Below are 15678 nucleotides of genomic sequence, written 5' to 3'. Positions count from 1 at the left end.
GACAGTATCCACCCCCTATTCTATACCATCTACGTCATGCCCAGGTCTCACATTTTCCAATACATTCCAATTAATCATCACCGCTTTTCCTGCCTTTTGATATATATATATGAACACAGATATCATTCCCTTAGTCTATGGGCCACCCCTCTAAGATGTCCATTGAGTTCATTTAGTCCATGACTTTGGGCTCCATCTGTCATAACAGTCTTTCAGGGCAGGAGAGACGGTGTGTGGTTTTGGATTGTTGCATCCTAAAGCCAGTTCTGGTTCCATTATCATTGCGCTCGCCGGGTTCTATCATCATTGCACCTTGCTCGGTTTCATCGGAGTTTATTCTTCATTAATCTGGGTGATTCTTCCTGCAGTACCATTGATAGCAACCATAGAAATTATGATATACAATATCATATAACAATTGACATCATAAAATTCAGTTCATTGGCTATTTTCACCCAAAATCAAATCCCCTTGAGGTACAGACCGGAACTCCCCATCCTTTCGCATTACCCGCCAAGTGCACCCAGGTCCTTGAGCAAAAGCAATCCCACGAATGAGGTTTCCCTTGCCAGAGGCAGGAGCAACCCAGACTGTCTTCCCCAGCATATTTCTTATGTGCACGACAGGGACTTTATCCCCCTCTACAGTACGCAGAAGTTTTGATTGGACAGGGCCAGCTTGAGTGACAGATCCCCTGGTGTTGACTAACCAGGTGGCTTTTGCTAAATGTGTCCCCCAATGCTTGAATGTCCCACCACCCATTGCTCTCAGGGTAGTCTTTAGCAGTCCATTGTATCATTCGATTTTCCCAGAGGCTGGTGCATGGTAGGGGATGTGATAGACCCACTCAATGCCATGCTCTTTGGCCCAGGTGTCTATGAGGGTGTTTCGGAAATGAGTCCCGTTGTCTGACTCAATTCTTTCTGGGGTGCCATGTTGCCATAGGACTTGCTTTTCAAGGCCCAGGATGGTATTGCGGGCGGTGGCATGGGGCACGGGATATGTTTCTAACCATCCGGTGGTTACTTCCAACATGGTGAGCTCATAGCACTTGCCTTGGTGGGTTTGTGGGAGTGTAATATAATCAATCTGCCAGGCCTCCCCATACTTATATTTCAACCATCGTCCTCCATACCAGAGAGGCCTTACTCGCTTGGCTTGCTTGATTGCAGCGCACGTTTCACATTCATGGACAACCTGTGCAATAGCGTCCATGGTCAAGTCCACCCCTCGATCACGAGCCCATCTATATGTTGCATCTCTTCCTTGATGGCCTGAGGCATCATGGGCCCACCAAGCTATAAATAATTCACCCTTATGTTGCCAGTCCAGATCCACCTGAGCCACTTCAATCTTAGCAGCCTGGTCCACCTGCTGGTTGTTTTGATGTTCTTCAGTGGCCTGACTCTTGGGTACGTGAGCATCTACGTGACGTACTTTTACAACCAGGTTCTCTACTCGGGCAGCAATATCTTGCCACAGTGCGGCAGCCCAGATGGGTTTACCTCTGCGCTGCCAGTTGTTCTGCTTCCACTGCTGCAACCACCCCCACAGGGCATTTGCCACCATCCATGAGTCAGTATAGAGATAGAGCACTGGCCACTTTTCTCATTCAGCAATGTCCAAGGCCAGCTGGATGGCTTTCACCTCTGCAAACTGGCTCGATTCACCTTCTCCTTCAGCAGTTTCTGCAACTTGGCGTATAGGACTCCATACAGCAGCTTTCCACCTCCGATGCTTTCCCACAAGGCGACAGGACCCATCAGTGAACAGGGCATATTGCTTCTCATTTTCTGGTAGTTTGTTATACAGTGGGGCCTCTTCAGCACGTGTCACCTCCTCCTCTGGGGATGTTCCAAAATCTTTGCCTTCTGGCCAGTTCGTGATCACCTCCAAGATTCCTGGGCGACTGGGGTTTCCTATTCGGGCCCGTTGTGTGATAAGTGCGACCCACTTACTCCACGTAGCATCAGTTGCATGATGTGTAGAGGGGACCCTCCCTTTGAACATCCAGCCCAGCACCGGCAGTCGGGGTGCCAGGAGGAGCTGTGCTTCAGTACCAACCACTTCCGAAGCAGCTCGAACCCCTTCATACGCTGCCAATTTCTCTTTCTCAGTTGGAGTGTAGCAGGCCTCGGATCCTCTGTATACCTGTCCTGGTGTTGGCTGGGATAGGGTTAAATTTCTTCCTAGTGCTGTGTTTTGGATTTAGTATGAGGAGAGTGTTGATAACACACTGATGTTTTCAGTTGTTGCTTAGTGCCCTCCTAGTCCAAGGACAGCTCCCATGCCTACTGACTGAGCCAGGTACACAAGATGGGAGGGAACATAATCAGGACAGCCAGTCCAGCTGGCTAATGGGGTATTCCATACCATGTGATGTCATGGTCAGTATATAAATGGTAGGCGTGATCCAGGAAGTAGCGATCGCTACTTGGTTATCGGTCAGCGCGGGTGGTGAGCAATTGCATTGTGCATCACTCATTTTGTATATTCTATCATCATCATTATTATTTTCCCTCTTCTGTTCTATTAAACTGTCTTTATCTCAACCCACGAGTTTTTCTCACTCTTACCCTTCCAATTCTCTCCCCGTCCCACTGGTGGTGGGGGCAGTGAGTGAGCGGCTGCGTGGTATTTGGCTGCCTGCCAGGTTAAACCACGACAGTCCATTTTTGGCATGCAACGTGGGGCTCGAAGGGTTCATATAATGATAGTTCTGACCCGAACAGGTTAAAACAAATTTTTTATAAGCATTCATTATATCAGTTTAGTACTCGCTGTTCACAATGTTGGTTTATTTGCTCTCAGAGTTGTTGGATCTGTTCTTGGAGGTTTGGTCTGTAGCACCTTACTGGCTGTCTATACTGCTGATTATCAGTTTTTATGTGGGGTTGGTCATCTCTGGGAAACGGATTAAGGTCATTGCTTTGCTATGCTGTGTGACACCGGTTTATATCATAAAATTATTGGTCACGAGCCTGTACTCAGCACTGCCGTCATTCCTGTTCTTCGGGAGCTATCTTTTGGAAACTATTAATAATTACACTTTTTACCTCTTCACCTCGGAGGATGAATTTAGTGGGGAGACAGGATGGGACACTTTCTCCCACTTCTTCATCTTCCCTTCCATATCTTCAGAAACTCCTTTTTCTTCTATCCTCTTCATGAAGACGTCCACAATATTCCCTGAGAATCTTGAATACCCTTGGGATGTTCAAACGAGCATGTTCATATTGCTATGTCTACTGAATGTGGTTCAGGCCTTGTTTAGGGTTAAACAACTACTCAGGAATACTGTCCAGAGATCAACCCCAGCAACAGACACGGTGACTACTCAAACCCCCACGACAGGCACTGTAGCTACATCAACCCGCACGACAACCACTGTGGCTACTCAAACCCCTGCGACAGGCACTGTGACTACTTCAACCCCCATGACAACCACTGTGGCTACTCCAACTCCCGTGACAGGCACTGCGGCTACTCAAACTCCGGCAACAGTCACTGCAGTTACTCCAACGCCCGCGACAGGCACTGCAGCTACCCAAACCCTCGCGACGGTTACTACAGCTGAACCAGAGGAACAATCGTCACTGGTATCCATCGCCCCTGTACAGAAGAAGAAATCTTGGAAGCGAAAGTCAGGTCATTTAGAAAGGGATGATGAAAAAGCAGGGCCATCACGAGGAGAGGAGGAGGAAGAGGAAGAACTCATAAACGAGACGGAAACCACACGATCCCTATCCCTGAGTGAGTTGCTATATATGCGGAAAGATTTCATTTGTCGTCCAGGCGAGCATAATGTTACCTGGCTGCTCCGATGCTGGGATAATGGGGCCAGTAGCCTGGAATTAGAGGGGAAGGAAGCCAAACAGCTGGGATCCCTTGCTAGGGAAGGGGGCATTGACAAAGCCACTGGACAAGAGGCACAGGCCCTCAGCCTCTGGAGGCGACCGCTGTCAGGCGTGAAGGAAAGGTATCCCTTCAAGGAAGTTGTTATATATCGGCTAGGAGGCAAATGGACCACTATGGAGAGAGGTATCCAGTACCTGAGAGAATTAGCCATGCTGGAGGTGGTTTATAGTGACCTAGACAACAACCAAACACCCAAAGATCCAGATGACGTCCAGTGCACGCGACCCATGTGGCGGAAGTTGGTACGGAGCGCACCAGCGTCATATGCCAGTTCGTTGGCAGTACTGTGCTGGAAAGAGGAAGAAGCACCAACGGTGGATGTCGTGGTTAGCAATCTCCGGGAATACGAAGAAACTGTCTCCTCCTCCCTTGTCTCGGCTGTGCAGAAACTGTCCCGGGAGGTCCAGCAACTCCAAGAGCGTATGTCCTATTCTCCACCTGTACAGACCAGTATCTCAGCCATTAGGAGTCAGCGTTTTTCTCCTCAAGAGAGAGGATATCGAAAGTACACACCACGGGGCACCCTGTGGTTTTACCTGCGTGACCACGGAGAGGACATGAGGCAGTGGGATGGAAAACCTACCTTGACCCTAGAGGCACGGGTACGTGAGTTGCAAGGAAAAACAATGACACAAGGGGGTTCTCCCAGGAAAAATGCTGCTCCAGTTTACAGAAAAAAACCTGTCTCACGACGGTCCAGTTTCCAGTGAACAGTTCCCCAGACAGAGTAGAAGGGCTGATCTTACTTTGGATTGTAATCGTCATGAAGAAATTCTTGACTCCTGTTTGCAAGAAGTGAGAGATGGATACTATGACCAGAACTAGAGGGGCCCTGCCTCCAGCCAGGTGGAGGAAAGGGACAACCGGGTTTACTGGACTGTGTGGATTCGATGGCCTGGCACATCAGAGCCACAGGAGTATAAGGCTCTCGTAGACACCGGTGCACAGTGTACCCTGATGCCATCAAGCTATAAAGGGGCAGAACCCATTTGTATTTCTGGAGTGACAGGGGGATCCCAAGAGTTAACTGTACTGGAGGCCGAAGTGAGCCTAACCGGGAATGAGTGGCAGAAGCACCCCATTGTGACTGGCCCAGAGGCTCCGTGCATCCTTGGCATAGACTACCTCAGGAGAGGGTATTTCAAGGACCCAAAAGGGTACCGGTGGGCTTTTGGTATAGCTGCCCTGGAGACGGAGGAAATTAAACAGCTGTCCACCTTGCCTGGTCTCTCGGAGGATTCTTCCGTTCTGGGGTTTTTGAAGGTCAAAGAACAACAGGTACCAATTGCTACCACAACAGTGCACTGGCGGCAATACCGCACTAACCGAGACTCCCTGATCCCCATCCATAATCTGACTCATCGACTGGAGAGCCAAGGAGTGATCAGCAAGACTCACTCACCCTTCAACAGTCCCATATGGCCAGTGCGAAAGGCCAATGGAGAGTGGAGACTAACAGTAGACTATCGTGGCCTGAACGAAGTCACGCCGCCACTGAGTGCTGCCGTGCCGGACATGCTAGAACTCCAGTACGAACTAGAGTCAAAGGCAGCCAAGTGGTACGCCACAAGTGATATCGCTAATGCGTTCTTCTCAATCTCTTTGGCGGCAGAGTGCAGGACACAGTTTGCTTTCCCTTGGAGGGGCGTCCAGCACACCTGGAACTGACTTCCCCAGGGGTGGAAACACAGCCCTACCATTTGCCATGGACTGATCCACATCGCACTGGAACAGGGTGAGGCTCCCGAACACCTGCAATACATTGATGACATCATTGCATGGGGCAACACAGCAGCAGAAGTTTTTGAGAAAGGGGAGAGAATAGTCCAAATCCTTCTGAAGGCCGGTTTTGCCATAAAACAAAGTAAGGTCAAGGGACCTGCACAGGAGATCCAGTTTTTAGGAATAAAATGGCAAGATGGAAATCGTCAGATCCCAATGGATGTGATCAACAAAATAACAGCCATGTCCCCACCAACTAGCAAAAAGGAAACACAAGCTTTCTTAGGCGTTGTGGGTTTCTGGAGGATGCATATTCTAGATTACAGACTGATCGTAAGACCTCTCTATCAAGTGACCCGGAAGAAGAACGATTACAAATGGGGCCCTGAGCAACGACAAGCCTTTGATCAAATAAAACGGGTGATAGTTCAGGCAGTAGCCCTTGGGCCAGTCCAGGCAGGACAAGATGTGAAGAATGTGCTCTACACCGCAGCCGGGGAGAATGGCCCTACCTGGAGCCTCTGGCAGAAATCACCAGGGGAGACTCAAGGTCGACCCTTAGGGTTCCGGAGTCGGGGATTGTCGTGGTTTAACCTAGCAGGCAGCCAAATACCACGCAGCCGCTCACTCACTCCCCCCAGCCCCTCAGTGGGATGGGGAGAGAATCGGAAGGGTTAGAGTGAGAAAAACTCGTGGGTTGAGATAAAGACAGTTTAATAGAACAGAAAAAGGGAAAATAATAATGATAATGATAAAATATACAAAATGAGTGATGCACAACGCAATTGCTCACCACCCACGCTGACTGATAACCAAGTAGCGATTGCTACTTCCTGGATCACGCCTACCGTTCATATACTGAGCATGACGTCACATGGTATGGAATACCCCATTAGCCAGCTGGGCTGGCTGTCCTGATTATGTTCCCTCCCATCTTGTGTACCTGGCTCAGTCAGTAGGCATGGGAGCTGTCCTTGGACTAGGAGGGCACTTAGCAACAACTGAAAACATCAGTGTGTTATCAACATTCTCCTCATACTAAATCCAAAACACAGCACTAGGAAGAAATTTAACTCTATCCCAGCCAAAACCAGGGCAATATCCACCCCTTATTCTTTACCATTTACTTTGTGCTTAGGTCTCACATTTTTTTTTCCGATACATTTCAATTAGTCACCACTATTTTTCTTTTTATATATACATATATACATATATGCACACACAGATATCATTCCCTTGGTCTATGGACTATCCCTCTAAAATGTCCATTGAGTTCATTTAGTCCCTGACTTTGGGCTCCATCTGTCATAACAGTCTTTCAGGGCAGGAGAGATGGTGTGTGGTGTGGGCTGTTGCATCCTGAAGCCAGTTCTCATTTTAGTATTGCTGCAATCGTCCAGATCTATCATCGTTGCACTTTGCTCGGTTTCATTGCAGTTAGTTCATTGGCTATTTTCACCCAAAATCAAATCCCCTTGAGGTACACACCGGACTTCCCCATCCTTTCGCATTACCCACCAAGTGCACCCAGGTCCTTCAGCAAAAGCAATCCCACGGATGGGTTTTCCCTTGCCAGAGGCAGGAGTAACCCAGACTGTCTTCCCCAGCATATTTCTTATGTGCACGACAGGGACTTTATCCCTATATACAGTACGTAAAAGTTTTGATTGGACAGGGCCAGCTCGAGTGAAAGATCCCCTGGTGTTGACTAACCAGGTGGCTTTTGCTAAATGTGTATCCCAATGCTTGAATGTCCCACCACCCATTGCTCTCAGGGTAGTCTTTAGCAGTCCATTGTATCGTTCGATTTTCCCAGAGGCTGGTGCATGGTAGGGGATGTGATAGACCCACTCAATGCCATGCTCTTTGGCCCAGGTGTCTATGAGGGTGTTTCGGAAATGAGTCCCGTTGTCTGACTCAATTCTTTCTGGGGTGCCATGTCGCCATAGGACTTGCTTTTCAAGGCCCAGGATGGTGTTCTGGGTGGTGGCATGGGGCACAGGATATGTTTCCTACCACCCGGTGGTTGCTTCCACCATGGTGAGCACATAGCGCTTGCCTTGGTGGGATTGTGGGAATGTGATATAATCAATCTGCCAGGCCTCCCCATATTTATATTTCAACCGTCGTCCTCCATACCAGAGAGGCTTTACTCGCTTGGCTTGCTTGATTGCAGCGCATGTTTCACATTCATGGACAACCTGTGCAACAGTGTCCATGGTTAAGTCCACCCCTCGATCACGAGCCCATATATATGTTGCATCTCTTCCTTGATGGCCTGAGGCATCATGGGCCCACCGAGCTATAAATAATTCACCCTTATGTTGCCAGTCCAGATCCACCTGAGCCACTTCAATCTTAGCAGCCTGGTCCACCTGCTGGTTGTTTTGATGTTCTTCAGTGGCCAGACTCTTGGGTACGTGAGCATCTACGTGACGTACTTTGACAACCAGGTTCTCTAAACAGGCAGCAATATCTTGCCACAGTGCGGCGGCCCAGATGGGTTTACCTCTGCGCTGCCAGTTGTTCTGCTTCCACTGCTGCAACCACCCCCACAGGGCATTTGCCACCATCCATGAGTCAGTATAGAGATAGAGTACTGGCCATTTTTCTCATTCAGCAACGTCCAAGGCCAGCTGGATGGCTTTCACCTCTGCAAACTGGCTCGATTCACCTTCTCCTTCAGCAGTTTCTGCAACTTGGCGTATAGGACTCCATACAGCAGCTTTCCACCTCCGATGCTTTCCCACAAGGCGACAGGACCCATCAGTGAACAGGGCATATTGCTTCTCATTTTCTGGCAGTTTGTTATACAGTGGGGCCTCTTCAGCACGTGTCACCTCCTCCTCTGGGGATATTCCAAAATCTTTGCCTTCTGGCCAGTTCGTGATCACTTCCAAGATTCCTGGGCGACTGGGGTTTCCTAGTCGGGCCCGTTGTGTGATCAGCGCGACCCACTTACTCCACGTAGCATCGGTTGCATGATGTGTAGAGGGGACCCTCCCTTTGAACATCCAGCCCAGCACCGGCAGTCGGGGTGCCAGGAGGAGCTGTGCTTCAGTACCAACCACTTCCGAAGCAGCTTGAACCCCTTCATATGCTGCCAATATCTCCTTCTCAGTTGGAGTGTCGTGGGCCTCGGATCCTCTGTGTCCCCGACTCCAAAACCCCAGGGGTCGACCTCGAGTCTCCCCTGGTGCTTTCTGTCAGAGGCTCCAGGTAGGGCCATTCTCCCCGGCTGCGGTGTAGAGCACATTCTTCACATCTTGTCCTGCCCGGACTGGCCCAAGGGCTACTGCCTGAACTATCTCCTGTTTAATTTGTTCAAAGGCTTGTCGTTGCTCAGGGCCCCATTTGAAATCATTCTTCTTCCGAGTCACTTGATAGAGGGGGCTTACGATCTGACTCTAATTTGGAATATGCATTCTCCAAAAGCCCACAATGCCTAAGAAAGCTTGTGTTTCCTTTTTGCTAGTTGGTGGGGACATGGCTGTTATTTTGTTGATCACGTCTGTTGGGATATGGTGATGTCCATCTTGCCATTTTATTCCTAAAAACTGGATCTCCTGTGCAGGTCCCTTGACCTTACTTTGTTTTATGGCAAAACCGGCCTTCAGAAGGATTTGGACTATTCTCTCCCCTTTCTCAAAAACAACTTCTGCTGTGCTGCCCCACACGATGAATTGCAGGTGTTCCGGAGCCTCACCCTGTTCCAGTGCGGTGTGGATCAGTCCATGGCAAATGGTAGGGCTGTGTTTCCGCCCCTGGGGCAGTCGGTTCCAGGTGTACTGGACGCCCCTCCAAGTGAAGGCAACCTGTGGCCTGCATTCTTCTGCCAAAGGGATGGAGAAGAACGCATTAGCGATATCACTTGTGGCATACCACTTGCCTGCCTTTGACTCCAGCTCGTATTGGAGTTCTAGCATGTCTGGCACGGCAGCACTCAGTGGCGGCGTGACTTCGTTCAGGCCACGATAGTCTACTGTTAGTCTCCACTCACCATTAGACTTTCGCACTGGCCATATGGGACTGTTAAAGGGTGAGCGAGTCTTGCTGATCACTCCTTGGCTCTCCAGTCGACGAATCAGCTTATGGATGGGAAGCAGGGAGTCTCGGTTGGTGCGATATTGTCGCCGGTGCACTGTTGTGGTAGTGATTGGTACCTGCTGTTCTTCATCCCTCAGCAACCCCACAACAGAAGGGTCCTCCGAGAGACCAGGCAAGGTGGACAGCTGTTTAATTTCCTTCGTGTCCAGGGCAGCTATACCAAAAGCCCACCAGTACCCTTTTGGGTCCTTGAAATACCCTCTCCTGAGGTAGTCTATGCCAAGGATGCACGGAGCCTCTGGGCCAGTCACAATGGGGTGCTTCTGCCACTCATTCCCGGTTAGGCTCACTTCGGCCTCCAATACAGTTAGCTCTTGGGATCCCCCTGTCACTCCAGAAATACAAATGGGTTCTGCCCCTTTATAGCTTGATGGCATCAGGGTACACTGTGCACCGGTGTCTACGAGAGCCTTATACTCCTGTGGCTCTGATGTGCCAGGCCATTGAATCCACACAGTCCAGTAAACCCGGTTGTCCCTTTCCTCCACCTGGCTGGAGGCAGGGCCCCTCTAGTTCTGGTCATCGTATTCACTACCCACTTCTTGTAAGTACGAATCAGAAGTCCCTTTATTAAGATCGGAAGTGGAATCAGGCCTTCTACTCTTTCTGGGGAACTGCTCACTGGAGACGGGAGCAGCAGTTTTTCTGGAAGAACCCCCTTGTGTCATTGTTTTTCCTTGCAACTCACGTACCCGTGCCTCTAGGGTTGAGGTAGGTTTTCCATCCCACTTCTTCATGTCCTCTCCGTGGTCACGCAGGTAAAACCACAGGGTGCCCCGGGGTGTGTACCCACGATGTCTCCTCTCTTGAGCAGAGGGACGCTTACTCCTAATGGCTGAGATACTGGCCCGTACAGGTGGGGAGTAGGACATAGCCTCTCTGAGTTGCTGGAACTCCCAGGACAGTTTCTCCACAGCAGAGACACAGGCCCGTAGGGAGGAAGAGAGACTTTCTTCGTATTGCCGGAGTTGGCCAGCCAGTTCATCCACCGTTTGTTCCTCTCCGTCTTTCCAGGTCATTATTGCCAATGAGTTTGCATGTGACGTTGGTGCTCTCCGTACAAATTTCTGCCACATGGGTCGGGTGCATTTGACTTCATCTGGGTCTTTGGATAACTGCTCGTTGTTCAGGTCATCATAAATCACTTCCAGCATGGCTAATTCCCTCAGGTACTGGATACCTCTCTCCATGGTGGTCCATTTGCCTGGGCGATATATAACATCTTCCTTGAAGGGATACCTTTCCTTCACACCTGACAGGAGTCGCCTCCAGAGGCTGAGGACTTGTGCCCCTTGTCCAATCGCTTTGTCAATGCCCCCTTCCCTAGAAAGGGATCCCAGCTGTTTGGCTTCCCTACCCTCTAATTCCAGGCTACTGGCCCTGTTATCCCAGCATTGGAGCAGCCAGGTGACAATATGCTCGCCTGGACGACGGCTGAAATCTTTCCGCATATCTCGCAGCTCACTCAGAGGTAGGGATCGGGTGGTTACCATCTCATTTATGGCTTCTGTCTCTTCCTCCTGCCCTCCTCGTGATGGCCCTGCTTTTCCATCATCCCTTTCTAAACGACCTGTGTTCCGCTTCCAAGATTTCTTCTTTTGTACAGGGGCAACGGATACCAGCAAGGATTGGTCCTCTGGTTCAGCCGCAGTGCTCGTCTCAGGGGTTGGAGTAGCCACAGTGCTCGTCGCAGGGGTTGGAGTAGCCACAGTGTCTGTCCCGGTGGTTGGAGTAGCTGCAGTGCCTGTCGTTTTGTCATCAGAACTGGACACCTTCTCTTCCCCTTGAGGGTTCTGAATAGTGTTGAACAGGGCTCGGTAGGCATGGGCCAGGCCCCAGCACGTTGCAGTATCCTGGGTCTCTCTGGAATTGCCAGGGTGACAGCATACGTTTTCCAAATATTTTACTAGTTTTTCAGGATTCTGCGCTTGTTCAGGGGTGAAACTCCAAAACGTTGGAGGTGACCGCTGTCCTAGGCACTTGCCCATACTATCCCACACACCCTGCCACTTATAACTATCCAGCCTCAGGGCAGATCTCTGGGTGGTGTTCTTAAATAGTTGTTTAACCTTAAACAAGGCCTGAAACACATTCAGGAGACATAGCAATAGGAACATGCTGGTTTGAACATCCCAAGGATATTCAAAATCCTCAAGAGCTATTGTAATCAGCCTGGAGGAGAAGGGGAAGGTGAAGGAAGATGTCTCCCCTGTAAATTGGCTCTCCAAGGAGAAGAGGTAAAAAGTGTAATTATTAATAGTTTCCAACAGATAGCTCCACGAGAACAGGAATGACGGCAGTGCTGAGTACAGTCTCCTGACCAATAATTTTATCATAACATAAGCCAGTGTTACACAGTGTAGGAAGGCGATGACCTTAATCCATTTCCCAGAGATGATAAACCCCACATAAATACTGATAATCAGCAGTATAGACAGCCAGTAAGGTGCTACATACCAAAACTCCCAGAACAGATCCGACAAATCTGAGAGCAAATAAACCAACATTGTGGCCAGCGACTACTAAACTGATATAATGAATGCTTATAACAAATTTGTTTTAACCCGTTCGGGTCAGATGTGTCATTATCTCAACCCTTCGAGCCCCACGTTGGGCGCCAAAAAGGACTGTCGTGGTTTAACCTGGCAGGCAGCCAAATACCACGCAGCCGCTCACTCACTCCCCCCCGCCACAGTGGGACAGGGAGAATCGGAAGGGGAAGAGTGAGAAAACTTGTGGGTTGAGATAAAGACAGTTTAATGTAACAGAAAAGGAAGGGAAAACAATAATAATAATAATAATAATAATAATAATAATAATAATAATAATAATAATACAATATACAAAATGAGTGATGTACAATGCAATTGCTCACCACCTGCGCTGACCGATAACCAAGTAGCGATTGCTACTTCCTGGAACACGCCTACCATTCATATACTGAGCATGACGTCACATGGTATGGAATACCCCGGCAACAGGCACCCCAGGTTTGAGTAGCCGCAGTGCTACTGGCTGCTGGCAGGCAGAGGCGCCGACAAGAGAAGTGCCTCCGGCAGGGGAAGTGCCGCCGGCAGGGAGGCGCGCCAGCAGGCAGGGGAAGTGTCGCCAGAAGGCGGGCACACCAGGAGGGGGAAGTGCCACCAGCAGGGCAAGTGCCAAACTGAAAGAGGGTAGGTTTAGATTGGATATAAGGAAGAAATTCTTTACAATGAGGGTGGTGGGACACATAAACAGGTTGCCCAGAGAAGTTGTGGATGCCCCATCACTGGAAGTGTTCAAGGTCAGGTTGGACGGGGCTTTGAGCAACCTGATCTAGTGGAAGATGTACCTACCCACGGCAGGGGGGTTGGACTAGATGCTCTTTAAAGGTCCCTTCCAACCCAAACCATTCTACGAAAGTCAAATAAAAAGCTTGTACTCAGAAATCTAAAATTGAAATAGATAATTGGTTGATTATCGAACCTCAACAAAACAAGCATTTTAGCCTCATGAAGCCGCCCCACATTTTCCTGTTAAAAAAAAAGGAGATAACCTTACCAGAGTGTTATATAAACTGATGTCTACTTCAAGACCACTTCTGATATGGAGGAATTTGACAATTGGGACTTTAGCAGTTGTTATAGGCAAGACATTTCTTAGACCTAGAATGAAATCTTACTGAATGACTGCAATACTCATAACACAATCAAGTGCGCTACAAACCATCCAAAACTGCAGTAAAAATGTTACAAAATATAATTTTTGTATCAGCTAAGATCTTATTTCAGTTATATTTTAATATTGATTTTAGGCATTTGTCAGACACTATGAATCTACTAAATATAATATAAACAAATATACATATACCCCCCAATAGACTGAAGTGCAACGGGCACTGCGGCTACTCCAACACCCGCGACGGGCACTGTGGCTACTCCAACCCCTGCGACGGGCACTGTGGCTACTCCAACCCCCACGACAGGTACTACAGCTGAACCAGAGGTCCAACCCTTGCCGGTATCCGTCACCCCTGTACAGAAGAAGAAATCTTGGAAGCGGAACTCAGGTCGTTTAGAAAGGGATGATGGAAAAGCAGGGCCATCACGAGGAGGGCAGGAGGAAGAGGAAGAACTCGTAGATGAGGCGGAAACCACCCGATCTCTGTCCCTGAGTGAGTTGCGAGATATGCGGAAAGATTTCAGCCATCATCCAGGTGAGCATATTGTCACCTGGCTGCTCCGAAGCTGGGATAACGGGGCCAGTAGCCTGGAATTAGAGGGGAAGGAAGCCAAGCAGCTGGAATCCCTTGCTAGGGAAGGGGGCATTGACAAAGCATTTGGACAAGGGGCACAGGCCCCCAGCCTCTGGAGGCGATTCCTGTCAGGCGTGAAGGAAAGGTATCCCTTCAAGGAAGATGTTATATATCGCCCAGGCAAATGGACCACTATGGAGAGAGGTATCCAATACCTGAGAGAACTAGGTGTGCTGGAGGTGGTTTATAGTGACCTGGACGACGAGCAAGCGCCCAAAGATCCAGATGAAGTCCAGTGCACGCGACCCATGTGGAGGAAGTTGGTACGGAGTGCACCAGTGTCGTATGCCAGTTCGTTGGCAGTACTGTGCTGGAAAGAGGAAGAAGCACCAACGGTGGATGACGTGGTTGGCAGACTCCGGGAATATGAAGAAACTCTCTCCTCCTCCCTTGTCTCGGCTGTGGAGAAACTGTCCTGGGAGGTCCAGCAATTCTTTTCTTCCCCACAACAATATTCAAAGGGAAAAAAAAAACAAAAACAAACAAAAAACTTACGGTAACACTGGACACAAATTTGATCTAAAATAAATGAAAATTTGGGTGTCAGCGCTGGCAACGGCTCTAGCTCAATTTTCCTGAAGTCTTCTGGACAATCACTCTTTAAGTGACCTTCCCATCTGCACAAGCTACATACTACTGTAGGAGACTGTATGAACAGAAAGCAAGATTAGTTTTAAAAAAAAAAAAAAAATCTTTTAATGAATTTGAGCAATATTTTCATAGAACTAATAATAAAACATAAACATATTGCTTATTTTCTGATAAAGTTTGCTTACCTTGCCCTTAGTAAAAGCTGGTTTACTGAATTCATAAAATTGTTCAGATTCTAAACACTGTTCTATTGCTGTGTTCTCTTCAAAAAGGCTTCTTGTCTCAGTAAGATCCTCTTGGCTCAAATTGATCCTCAGAGGTCCATCCACATTTTCTTTGATATGTTTGTTTTCATATTTAATGGGGATGGACAAAACTTTCTCAGACAGTGCATCCTCATCTCCAGATCCAGTGCATGCGTTATCTAGCTCACCTTCAGCTCTTATGATACCACCACATTCTGTCTGATTTAGAAGACTTGGTTCTTCCATTTCATCATTCGAGCTAATCATTTCAGATATCCGATTCTGTATTGATGGTATGAATGTTTGGGGATTCAACCAGTTTATCAGTACCTTCAGTGCTCTCCTCAATGCTAATCTTATCATCCATTATATCACTGTACTCTAAGTCAAACTCATCACTCCCTGTAAGTGCAGGGTTTTGAAAACCTTTTAAGTCTGAAGTACTACATGTCTCTATATCATGCTCATTCACTGTAACATGGAGATCTCCAGTTTCACTGTCTTCATCTATTCCCTGATCAGCAGTCATCAAGATATTATTCCGTTTTCTTTTTTGTTCACGTTCTTCCTCTTCTTCCTTTTCATTTTCCTTCTCTTCAAGACTTGGTTTAAAAACCTCATTATCTCCAGAAATAACTTCTTCAATTACACAGTCTGTATCTTCATGGGCAGTTCCCAAATGACTTGTATCATCAGCCAGTTCTTCTGTCAAGCTTTCTGAGACACCACACAGTTTTGAAGGATCAATTCTATAAGCTCGAGGGATACTTGTACTCTTGATTATTATGCAATCTACTGCTC

General features: G+C 48.4%; 1 protein-coding gene across 1 annotated transcript in view; it reads right to left on the bottom strand.

Moving 5' to 3' along the window:
• Positions 1-13236: 13236 nt before the first annotated feature.
• LOC142074955 (terminal uridylyltransferase 7-like) overlaps positions 13237-15678 on the bottom strand; it is a 37182-nt gene continuing 34740 nt past the window's right edge. The window contains 4 exon segments of the mRNA XM_075135967.1: positions 13237-13259; positions 14537-14687; positions 14818-15187; positions 15189-15678. Of these exon segments, the coding sequence (XP_074992068.1) occupies positions 13237-13259; positions 14537-14687; positions 14818-15187; positions 15189-15678 (1034 nt within the window).

This window comes from Calonectris borealis, chromosome W, assembly GCF_964195595.1.
Source record: "Calonectris borealis chromosome W, bCalBor7.hap1.2, whole genome shotgun sequence".
NCBI lineage: Eukaryota > Metazoa > Chordata > Aves > Procellariiformes > Procellariidae > Calonectris > Calonectris borealis.
This window is presented reverse-complemented; position numbering and strand designations above follow the sequence as displayed.